This window comes from Ascaphus truei, chromosome 3 (assembly GCF_040206685.1).
Source record: "Ascaphus truei isolate aAscTru1 chromosome 3, aAscTru1.hap1, whole genome shotgun sequence".
Taxonomy (NCBI): Eukaryota; Metazoa; Chordata; class Amphibia; order Anura; family Ascaphidae; genus Ascaphus; species Ascaphus truei.
In genome coordinates, this window is record NC_134485.1 from 435,262,498 (window position 1) to 435,275,262 (window position 12,765).

Below are 12,765 nucleotides of genomic sequence, written 5' to 3' on the forward strand. Positions count from 1 at the left end.
CAGCCCTCCACCTCACCGTCACACAGCCCTCCACCTCACCGTCACACAGCCCTCCACCTCACCGTCACACAGCCCTCCACCTCACCGTCACACAGCCCTCCACCTCACCGTCACACATACCCCTTCCTATGTTGCACTAAACACGTGGAAAGAGTCTGAGTAGAGGAGCTGGGAAGCTCCCTGGCCTCTGGCACTTTCCTCTCTTTCTTTAAGCGTGCAGTCATCACACCTACAGTATTCACAACAATTAGGCCCTAAGTGCCTTACTAACTACCACCCTGTATCCCTCCTGCTGTGTGCTTTCTAATTGCTATGGGATGAGGGGGGAGAGGATGGAGTGTGAGAGGGGGGAGAGGATGGAGTGTGCGAGGGGGGAGAGGATGGAGTGTGCGAGGGGGGAGAGGATGGAGTGTGCGAGGGGGGAGAGGATGAAGTGTGAGAGGGGGGAGAGGATGGAGTGTGAGAGGGGGGAGAGGATGGAGTGTGAGAGGGGGGAGAGGATGGAGTGTGAGAGGGGGGAGAGGATGGAGTGTGAGAGGGGGGAGAGGATGGAGTGTGCGAGGGGGGAGAGGATGGAGTGTGAGAGGGGGGAGAGGATGGAGTGTGAGAGGGGGGAGAGGATGGAGTGTGAGAGGGGGGAGAGGATGGAGTGTGAGAGGGGGGAGAGGATGGAGTGTGCGAGGGGGGAGAGGATGGAGTGTGCGAGGGGGGAGAGGATGGAGTGTGCGAGGGGGGAGAGGATGGAGTGTGCGAGGGGGGAGAGGATGGAGTGTGCGAGGGGGGAGAGGATGGAGTGTGCGAGGGGGGAGAGGATGGAGTGTGCGAGGGGGGAGAGGATGGAGCGTGCGAGGGGGGAGAGGATGGAGCGTGCGAGGGGGGAGAGGATGGAGCGTGCGAGGGGGGAGAGGATGGAGCGTGCGAGGGGGGAGAGGATGGAGCGTGCGAGGGGGGAGAGGATGGAGCGTGCGAGGGGGGAGAGGATGGAGCGTGCGAGGGGGAGGGGATGGAGCGTGCGAGGGGGAGGGGATGGAGCGTGCGAGGGGGAGGGGATGGAGCGTGCGAGGGGGAGGGGATGGAGCGTGCGAGGGGGAGGGGATGGAGCGTGCGAAGGAGGTGGGATGGAGCGTGAGAGGGAGGTGGGATGGAGCGTGAGAGGGAGGTGGGATGGAGCGTGAGAGGGAGGTGGGATGGAGCGTGAGAAGGGGGGTGGGATGGAGCGTGAGGAGGGGGGTGGGATGGAGTGTGAGGAGGGGGGGAATTATGGTGTATGAAAGGAGGGGGGTGGAGTGTGAGGGGGGATTTAATCAGAGAAGGGGGGTTTGAGTGAGAGGGATGGAGTGAGAGATGGGACATGAGAAAGGTGGAGTTTTTGAGTTATAGGGAGGGGGAGTGTGAGAGAGGGGGACATTGAATGGGAGAGGTGAGTGAGTGGAGGGGGAATTGAGTGAGAGGAAGGGCTGAAAGGGGGGTTTAGAGGAGTATGGGAGAGTGAGAGGAGGGGTGATTGAGTGAGGATAGTGAGATTAAAGGGGTGGAGGGTGAGTGGAGTGGAGAGGTGTGTAAGGACCGTTCTATAGTGCCGGGTGCGTGCTACGCCGTGCGTGCGCACGGCAGATATAGATGGCTGAGGTTAGTCAGCCCTTGTATACAAGGGCCGCGCGCGCGCGCACGGCAGGGAGCGGGGAGCCGACAGACAGCGGCGAAGACGGGGAAAATCATCTTTTTGCGCCGCTACCGGCGCTGAATGTATGTGTGTGTCCTGGAACAAGAATCATATCTCAGTTCACCCCCCCCCCCCTCCTTTGCAGCTTCTGCCTGTCAGTTCCTTAGTTTCAGCTGCATGTATTGGCTCTGAACACACACACACTGTGCCTGTGTGATTTATTACAATGTTGCCTTTTCCCCTCTAGTCTATCGCACCCCTGGTTGCCCTGGCAACATCTCCAGTCCTCCTAGTTAATGGGCTTTTCCATTCCTCCCTATCCATGCTGACCGTTTAGCCTTACCCTATTCCTGTGTTACAAGCAGTACCCACTTTCTTTTACTTCCTGACACTGGCAGAGTGGTACCCTTCTATGTTACTCCACCCAGCAAGGCCTAATCCTTTTTACCTGCCTCTAATTATAAAGCTACACTACACACCATCCACAAGTGCCTGTATATATTGACTCCTTTTCTAATAAAGTGAAGAAAACGTAGCAGGACTTGGTGTGCTTTGGAAAGGGGGCTGAGTTAAAGCTAACTGGAGCTGTTCACTCATCACACGTGACCCTGGTTCCAGGATAGTGTATGTGTGGATGTGTGTGTGTGTGTGTGTGTGTGTGTGTGTGTGTCAATGATTGCACAACTAAAAAAATAAAAATATTAAGATTTTTTAAAGAAAAAAAAAATCTTATTTAGGACTTCCTTCACTCATAAACCCATGCACACCATATACTCACATATATACACACACATACACAGTACCTGTAGCTCCCGGCTCTATAACAGGGAAAAGCATGCGGCACGTGCACGCGCGTTCGCACGGCCGCATGCAGTATAGAACGGGCCTAAGAGAGGGATATGGGCACACCGGTGCAAACTCTAGTCCTGGACCACGGAAAGCTGTCGGCGACACTGTTTCTGTAACTCCATATTTCTTGAGAGGGGATCTCCTCCGATCCCTCATTACACCCCTACTCGTCTCCTACGCTCATCCCAAGACCGTTTCCTCTTTGCACCTTTTTACCTCCAAAGCCCTCTCCCATCTTAAGCCTCTCTCACTATTCTCACCCTACCTATAGAACGCTCTTCAACTCACTATTCTCTCCCTACCTATAGAACGCTCTTCCACTCACTATTCTCTCCCTACCTATAGAACGCTCTTCCACTCACTATTCTCTCCCTACCTATAGAACGCTCTTCCACACACGATTCCCTCCCTACCTATAGAACGCTCTTCCACTCACTATTCTCTCCCAACCTATAGAACGCTCTTCCACTCACTATTCTCTCCCTACCTATAGAACGCTCTTCCACTCACTATTCTCTCCCTACCTATAGAACGCTCTTCCACTTACTATTCTCTCCCAACCTATAGAACGCTCTTCCACTCACTATTCTCTCCCTACCTATAGAACGCTCTTCCACTCACTATTCTCTCCCTACATATAGAATGCTCTTCCACTTACTATTCTGTCCCTACCTATAGAACGCTCTTCCACTTACTATTCTGTCCCTACCTATAGAATGCTCTTCCACTCACTATTCTCTCCGTACCTATAGAACCGCTCTTCCACTCACTATTCTCTCCCTACCTATAGAACCGCTCTTCCACTCACTATTCTCTCCCTACCTATAGAACCGCTCTTCCACTCACTATTCTCTCCCTACCTATAGAACCGCTCTTCCACTCACTATTCTCTCCCTACCTATATAACGCTCTTCCCCTCACACTTCTGTCCCTACCTATAGAACGCTCTTCCACTCACTACTCTCCCTACCTATAGACTGCTCTTCCACTCACTATTCTCTCCCTACCTATAGAACGCTCTTCCACTCACTATTCCCTCCCTACCTATAGAACACTCTTCCACTCACTATTCTCTCCCTACCTATAGAACGCTCTTCCACTCACTATTCTCTCCCTACCTGGAGAATGCTCTTCCACTCACTATTCTCTCCCTACCTATAGAACGCTCTTCACTCACTATTCTCTCCCTACCTATAGAACGCTCTTCCACTCACTATTCTCTCCCTACCTATAGAACGCTCTTCACTCACTATTCTTTCCCTTCCTATAGAACGCTCTTCCACTCACTATTCTCTCCCTACCTATAGAACGCTCTTCACTCACTATTCTTTCCCTACCTATAGAACGCTCTTCCACTCACTATTCTCTCCCTACCTATAGAACGCTCTTCCACTCACTATTCTCTCCCTACCTATAGAACGCTCTTCCACTCACTATTCTCTCCCTACCTATAGAACGCTCTTCCACTCACTATTCGTCACACACCTTCACTTTCCACATTCAAGGCCCAGCTGAAAATCCTCCTCTTAGAAGACGCCTCTCATTAGACGTTTTATGCCTCTGCTCCGACCTCCGGGTGCCCTTCACCTCCCCTTCACCTCTCCTTCACCTCTCCTTCACCTCCCCTTCACCTGCCCTTCACCTCCCCTTCACCTGCCCTTCACCTCCCCTGGCTGCACTTTTACTACTATGTCTGTAAGACTCCCCACATAACACTTTAGATTGTAAGCTCATCGGGGCAGGATCTCACTTTACCTTATGTTGTCACTTACCTGTGCACTTTTCCCCATTATTTGTCATTCATTTACCTTGTATTGTAACTCTGTAAGGCGCAGTATACACTGTTGGCTCTATAAATAAAATGATACATGTAGCTTGATGCTATAAAGACCGGGACTGGTCCGTTTGGGTGATTTGGCTCCTGGTGTCAGCACGAGGCGTAAGCAGAGTGACGGGAAGGAGCAGGTTACTCACCTGCCTGGTATAGAATGAGTATCAGGACGAGCGATGTGAGCAGCAGCACCATCCTGAGGAGACGGCAGCACCGGCAATTATCCTGCAATTAAACGTTTCATTGGTATGGGGTATTTATAATCATCTACAAGACACACAGAACGGGGGACAGGAGCCCGTGGTTATTACAGGGTGAGGCACTGCCAGGAGTACGGCAAATCTATATATCATGTATACTATGTGTATCTATTCCTTTGTGTGTGTACTGTGTGTGTTTAGGTGTGTTAGTCTGTGTACTATACAGTATGTGTACCAGTGTCTGTGTGTTTGTGTGTACTGTGTGTGTACATCGGTGTGTTAGCGCGGAATCAGACATTTGGTTGCCGTCCGTCTCACCATGATCAAATCTCCGCCACACCCTACACCGCAGGACACTTGGCCGCCCGTCTCGCCATGACCAAGTCTCCGCCGCACCCTACACCGCAGGACACTCGGCCTCCGCCCGTCTCGCCATGACCAAGTCTCCGCCGCACCCTACACCGCAGGACACTCGGCCGCCGCCCGTCTCGCCATGACCAAGTCTCTGCCGCACCCTACACCGCAGGACACTCGGCCGCCGGTCTCGCCATGACCAAATCTCTGCCGCACCCTACACCGCAGGACACTCGGCCGCCGCCCGTCTCGCCATGACCAAGTCTCTGCCGCACCCTACACCGCAGGACACTCGGCCGCCGCCCGTCTCGCCATGACCAAGTCTCTGCCGCACCCTACACCGCAGGACACTCGGCCGCCGGTCTCGCCATGACCAAGTCTCTGCCGCACCCTACACCGCAGGACACTCGGCCGCCGGTCTCGCCATGACCAAATCTCTGCCGCACCCTACACCGCAGGACACTCGGCCTCCGCCCGTCTCGCCAGGACCAAGTCTCCGCCGCACCCTACACCGCAGGACACTCTGCCTCCGCCCGTCTCGCCATGACCAGGTCTCCGTCGCACCCTACACCGCAGAACACTCGGCCTCCGCCCGTCTCGCCAGGACCAAGTCTCCGCCGCACCCTACACCGCAGGACACTCAGCCGCCGCCCATCTCGCCATGACCAAGTCTCTGCCGCATCCTACACCGCAGGACACTCGGCCGCCCGTCTCGCCAGGACCAAGTCTCCGCCGCACCCTACACCGCAGGACACTCGGCCGCCGGTCTCGCCAGGACCAAGTCTCCACCGCACCCTACACCGCAGGACACTCGGCCGCCGCCCGTCTCGCCAGGACCAAGTCTCCGCCGCACCCTACACCGCAGGACACTCGGCCGCCGGTCTCGCCATGACCAAGTCTCCGCCGCACCCTACACCGCAGGACACTCGGCCGCCGCCCGTCTCGCCATGACCAAGTCTCTGCCGCACACTACACCGCAGGACACTCGGCCGCCGCCCGTCTCGCCATGACCAAGTCTCTGCCGCACACTACACCGCAGGACACTCGGCCGCCGCCCGTCTCGCCATGACCAAGTCTCTGCCGCACACTACACCGCAGGACACTCGGCCGCCGCCCGTCTCGCCAGGACCAAGTCTCCACCGCACCCTACACCGCAGGACACTCGGCCGCCGCCCGTCTCGCCATGACCAAGTCTCCGCCGCACCCTACACCGCAGGACACTCGGCCGCCGCCCGTCTCGCCATGACCAAGTCTCCACCGCACCCTACACCGCAGGACACTCGGCCGCCGCCCGTCTCGCCATGACCAAGTCTCTGCCGCACCCTACACCGCAGGACACTCGGCCGCCGCCCGTCTCGCCATGACCAAGTCTCCGCCGCACCCTACACCGCAGGACACTCGGCCGCCGCCCGTCTCGCCATGACCAAGTCTCCGCCGCACCCTACACCGCAGGACACTCGGCCGCCGCCCGTCTCGCCATGACCAAGTCTCCACCGCACCCTACACCGCAGGACACTCGGCCGCCGCCCGTCTCGCCATGACCAAGTCTCTGCCGCACCCTACACCGCAGGACACTCGGCCGCCGCCCGTCTCGCCATGACCAAGTCTCCGCCGCACCCTACACCGCAGGACACTCGGCCGCCGCCCGTCTCGCCAATAAGGGAAGTTTATTTCAGGTGTTCTGGTACAGGGAAGCGGGTTAACGAGACGGGTTAGGGATTAGGGTCAAGGGTTTTTGGGTACGGGGTTAAGGTTTTTATGGTAGGGAGTAACGTTAGTATTAGGAGAATTTAGGGGAAGGGGTAAGGGGCTTACCCTGGTGGAGAGATGTCCAGGCGACTAAACTGTCTTAGTGTGTGTACATCAGTGTGTTAGTGTGTGTGCTGTGTGTACATGTGTGTGTGTGTGTGTGTTAGTGTGTGCGTACGTTAGTGTGTGTACATCAATGTGTACATGTATGTATGTCTTTATTTATATAGCGCCATTAGTGTACATAGCGCTTCACATCAGTGTGTTAGTATGTGTGCATATCAGTATATTTGTGTGTGTGTGTGTGTGTGTGTGTATCAGTGAGTTAGTGTGTGTGTACATCAGTGTGTTAGTGTGTTAGTGCAGTGGATAAAGAGCATCAGGTGCTGGCATTTGAGGGTGAGAAGTTACAGGTGGCAGAGGGGTCTGCAACGCATTGCTCTGCGTGTTAATATATAGCTCTGCAACGCATTGCTCTGCATGTTAATATATAGCTCTGCAACGCATTGCTCTGCGTGTTAATATATAGCTCTGCAACGCATTGCTCTGTGTGTTAATATATAGCTCTGCAACGCATTGCTCTGCGTGTTAATATATAGCTCTGCAACGCATTGCTCTGTGTGTTAATATATAGCTCTGCAACGCATTGCTCTGCGTGTTAATATATAGCTCTGCAACGCATTGCTCTGTGTGTTAATATATAGCTCTGCAACGCATTGCTCTGCGTGTTAATATATAGCTCTGCAACGCATTGCTCTGCGTGTTAATATATAGCTCTGCAACGCATTGCTCTGTGTGTTAATATATAGCTCTGCAACGCATTGCTCTGTGTGTTAATATATAGCTCTGCAACGCATTACTCTGTGTTAATATATAGCTCTGCAACGCATTGCTCTGTGTTAATATATAGCTCTGCGATGCGTTGCTCTGCCTGTTAATATATAGCTCTGCGTGTTAATATATAGCTCTGCAGCGCATTGCTCTGTGTGTTAATATATAGCTCTGCAACGCATTGCTCTGCATGTTAATATATAGCTCTGCAACGCATTGCTCTGTGTGTTAATATATAGCTCTGCAACGCATTGCTCTGCGTGTTAATATATAGCTCTGCAACGCATTGCTCTGTGTGTTAATATATAGCTCTGCAACGCATTGCTCTGCGTGTTAATATATAGCTCTGCAACGCATTGCTCTGTGTGTTAATATATAGCTCTGCAACGCATTGCTCTGCGTGTTAATATATAGCTCTGCAACGCATTGCTCTGTGTGTTAATATATAGCTCTGCAACGCATTGCTCTGCGTGTTAATATATAGCTCTGCAACGCATTGCTCTGCGTGTTAATATATAGCTCTGCAACGCATTGCTCTGTGTGTTAATATATAGCTCTGCAACGCATTACTCTGTGTTAATATATAGCTCTGCAACGCATTGCTCTGTGTTAATATATAGCTCTGCGATGCGTTGCTCTGCCTGTTAATATATAGCTCTGCGTGTTAATATATAGCTCTGCAGCGCATTGCTCTGTGTGTTAATATATAGCTCTGCAACGCATTGCTCTGCGTGTTAATATATAGCACTGCAACGCAGTGCTCTGCGTGTTAATATATAGCTCTGCAACGCATTGCTCTGCGTGTTAATATATAGCTCTGCAACGCATTGCTCTGCATGTTAATATATAGCTCTGCAATGCATTGATCTGCATGCTAATATATAGCCCTGCAACGCATTGCTCTGCATGTTAATATATAGCTCAGCAACGCGTTGCTCTGCATGTTAATATATAGCCCTGCAACGCATTCCTCTGCGTGTTAATATATAGCCCTGCAACGCATGGCTCTGCATGTTAATATATAGCTCTGCAACGCATTGCTCTGCATGTTAATATATAGCTCTGCAATGCATTGCTCTGCGTGTTAATATGTAGCTCAGCAACGCGTTGCTCTGCGTGTTAATATATAGCTCAGCAACGCATTGCTCTGCGTGTTAATATATAGCTCTGCAACGCATTGCTCTGCGTGTTAATATATAGCTCTGCAATGCATTGCTCTGCATGTTAATATATAGCTCTGCAACGCTTTGCTCTGCATGTTAATATATAGCTCTGCAACGCATTGCTCTGTATGTTAATATATAGCTCTGCAACGCATTGCTCTGCGTGTTAATATATAGCTCTGCAACACGTTGCTCTGCGTGTTAATATATAGCTCTGCAACACGTTGCTCTGCGTGTTAATATATAGCTCTGCAACACGTTGCTCTGCATGTTAATATATAGCTCTGCAACGCATTGCTCTGCGTGTTAATATATAGCTCTCTGCAATGCATTGCTCAGCGTGTTAATATATAGCTCTGCAACACATTGCTCTGCGTGTTAATATATAGCTCTGCAACACATTGCTCTGCGTGTTAATATATAGCTCTGCAACACATTGCTCTGCGTGTTAATATATAGCTCTGCAACACATTGCTCTGCGTGTTAATATATAGCTCTGCAACACATTGCTCTGCGTGTTAATATATAGCTCTGCAATGCTTTGCTGACCGCTCTGGCAGGGAAGGGGTTAAACATTGTGCATATAAAATATTTGACTTTTCTGACCCCCCCTGCTCACCCACTCCCCCTCCTCACCCACTCCCCCTCCACACCCACCCCCCCTGCTCACCCCCCCCCCCACGCTGCTCACCCACACCCCCGCTGTTCACCCACCCCCCCTAGCTCACCCACCCCCCCTAGCTCACCCACACCCCTGCTCACCCACACCCCTGCTCACCCACCCCCCCTGCTCACCCACTCCCCCACACCCCCTACTCACCCACTCCCCCCCACTGCTCATCTCCCCTACTGCTCACCCAGCCCCCCTACTCACCCAGACACCCTACTCACCCAGCCCTCCTACTCACCCAGCCCCCCTACTCACCCACCCCCTGCTCCCCCACCCCACCCGGCTCTCCCACCCCCCCTGCTCCCCCTACTCACCCACTCCCCCCACACCCCCTACTCACCCACCCCACCCTACTCACCCAGCCCCCCTACTCACCAGCCCCCCTACTCACCAGCCCCCCTACTCACCCACCCCCCCCTGCTCCCCCTACTCACCCACCCTACTCACCCACCCCTCCTACTCACCCAGCCCCCCTACTCACCCACCCCCCCACTGCTCACCCACCCCCTTGCTCACCCACCCCCCCTGCTCCCCCTACTCGCCCACCCTCTACTCGCCCACTCCCCCCACCCCCCCTACTCACCCACCCCCCTACTCACCCACCCCCCCTACTCACCCCCTACTCACCCACTCCCCCCCCCTACTCACCCTCTAAACATGATCTCTGTATGTGCCAGTGATGAAGATGAAGCCCCACGGTGCGCACACGTTTGGCCCCGCGCCCCCCTGCCTGCTCAGCCCCAATGCCCCCCCCCCCCCCCTACTTGGTATCCTGCGTCAAATGAGTGATGTCACATGACCCCAAGGCATCATTTTGACGCTGCGTTGTCATGGCGATGACACCCGAAGCCCTCGGAGAGAAGATAAGCGAGTTACAGAGGCCTCGCGCACTCCCCGGCATTTAATTCAAATCTTTGGGGAAGAGCGGCGGACCCCTGTAACCGCCGCGCCCCGCCCCCCAAATTCTCGCACCCCTGATCTAACCAACGGGACGCTGCACTGACACCTACAGTATTTGGCTTACTGCCTTATTCCCATAGAGTTACCATTTGGGATCACGCACACACGTGCGCGCACAAACACACGCACACGCACATACGCACACACACACACGCACAAACACACGCACACGCACATACGCACACACACACACGCACAAACACACGCACACGCGCACAAACACACGCACACACCTATAAACCCGGTGCTATTCCTTGCACGGCCCCTGCCCACATTTTGCACCCAGACTTAATGAAATAGAAACCTCATAAGTTTATCAGTTTGTTTCCAGGCACGAGGGTCCGGCAGGCGCCATGCGCTGGCTGCGTCTCTGGCGCGGAAGGGGTTAACCCCCCCTTTTATAATAAAAGGATCCCCTTACCTGAGTCCCTGGGAGCGGGGAGCGGTGGAGTCGGCTCTCGGAAAGCTCACGGTGATAATGACACGGATCCCTGGTGTGTACGGATACAGCGTCTGCCCGGGGGAGCCGCGTCTGATAAGTGCCGGGTGACAGCAGCCAGTGAGATGCTGCCACGCTCCATGCCCGTCTCCTGCCACCCAGGTGTGATGGGATGATGACACCGACGGGCCATCCGGCACCAGCACTCCCTGCCTTACAGCGGCAAAGAGTGTGAGCTCCCAGGTCCAGTGCGGTGGCGCAGGGCAGAAAGCGCGCCATTACTTTTCTGTTACAAACCTGCTGGGTCACATGGTGGGGTTTTAACCCCTTCACTGCCACGCGCCAGCAGAGAAGGATTGCATAGGTAGGGCTTTCTGGGGGGTCTTCAGCACAAAGATTGTGCGTCTTCAGCACAAAGATTGTGCGTCTTCAGCACAAAGATTGTGCGTCTTCAGCACAAAGATTGTGCGTCTTCAGGGCAAAATTGGCATTTTTTTTTTACTGAAATTCGCCACTGAAGTCAATATGCCACATCGGCACATATAGAATCACAGCCATAGGGTGGAAGTCAGGGGAGGGTTCCCACGTTTACGCGTTTATAATGCGGGATGCCGAAATCCAGCACGGAAGTGTGACGCCATAATCAGGGATGAATGATTTGCACACGCCTCGCGCTGACTGGTATCTCCCGCGTGAGCGCTATGTCCTTCTGTTTTTATCCTCTCTGCGCTTGGCGGGACGGGGAAAGACGCGCGCTGAGTAACGCCTATAGGGGTGGGAGAAAAGGTAACGCCTATAGGGTGAGAAAAAAAGTGATGCCTATAGGGTGAGAAAAAAAGTAACGCCTATAGGGGTGGGAGAAAAAGTAACGCCTATAGGGGTGGGAGAAAAAGTAACGCCTATAGGGGTGGGAGAAAAAGTAACGCCTATAGGGGTGGGAGAAAAAGTAACACTTATAGGGATGTGAGAAAAAGTAACGCCTATAGGGTGGGTTTCATGGTGTTATGAGATGACCAGGCAGTGTCCTAACTTTGTTATTTTAATAATTTGGTCATTTAATTCAGCGACATCTATGGGAAAAGATAATTATTACACAAGTAGAAATCTATTACGTTCTTACGGCTGATTTCATTACAGTCATTTTAAGATCAGACATTTCCCGTCAAAGCGCTAATATACGGGACAATGATGCGTCCCGACAGACTTTAGCGGGATAACGGGACAATCCCATATATACGGGACACCGGGAAACCCTAAATCAGGCACAGAACTGGTACATGTTTTTTAACCCCTTCAATGCTGCACGAAGGGAATTATGATCACCTGAGCAGCTGCTTGAAGCCGAAGGCTGCGGTCCCAGTCACTGCCACAGCGCACGGCTCGGCGTGCGCTGTGCGTGTAAGCACCGCCCCTCAATGGGGAAGGGCCCAGTACGCACCGTCACGCTGAACGTGCAGCCGCGCCGTGCTGCAAGGTTTTTTCAACTCTATGAAATTGATTTGGCCACGCCCCCGCCGGCGGTTCACCCAATGAGGGCGAACCAGCCGCGTGACGTAATGGCCACGCCCACGCAAATCCCCGGCCACGCCCCCCCCACCCCCCCCACATTAAAATGGGGCCCCACTGACTGCTGAGAAAGGAACTCGGTCCCAAAAGTCTGCACTCAAAATATGAGAAACAAACAGGTATATATTTAATTATTGCAAAGCTAGAAAGTGGTATAAAAAGCGCAGAATAACAACAATATATAATACCGCATTGTGCCAAACAGTACAACAAGGCCGGAGCCTGAGACACCCTGAGGTGCTGTTCTGTACTGTATGTTGTATTGTTATTATTCTGAGATTTGGCCTGCAGTACAGAATGCAATGTTGGAATATATCACTTTTGTATAACGCAGTTTGAGTGCGGATACTGTTTCTGAGTTTCTTTCCCTGACGGCTTTGTCACTTGTCAGTCGTGTGGCACTGCCCCACTCACCCACCCCTCGCTCACTCCACCCCTCACCTACCCACTCACCAATCCTCCTCCACCCCTCACCCACCCACTCCTCCAC

At 53.3% G+C, this 12,765-nt stretch overlaps 1 protein-coding gene across 1 annotated transcript in view; it reads right to left on the minus strand.

Moving 5' to 3' along the window:
* Positions 1–10,810, minus strand: part of LOC142491219 (butyrophilin-like protein 10) — a 71,645-nt gene extending 60,835 nt beyond the window's left edge. Inside the window, exons 1-2 of the mRNA XM_075593486.1 lie at positions 10,692–10,810; positions 4,487–4,568 (exon numbers count right to left, since the gene is read on the minus strand). Of these exons, the coding sequence (XP_075449601.1) occupies positions 4,487–4,538 (52 nt within the window). The 5' untranslated portion in view covers positions 4,539–4,568; positions 10,692–10,810. The remainder of the gene's footprint in view (positions 1–4,486; positions 4,569–10,691) is intronic.
* Positions 10,811–12,765: the final 1,955 nt, after the last annotated feature.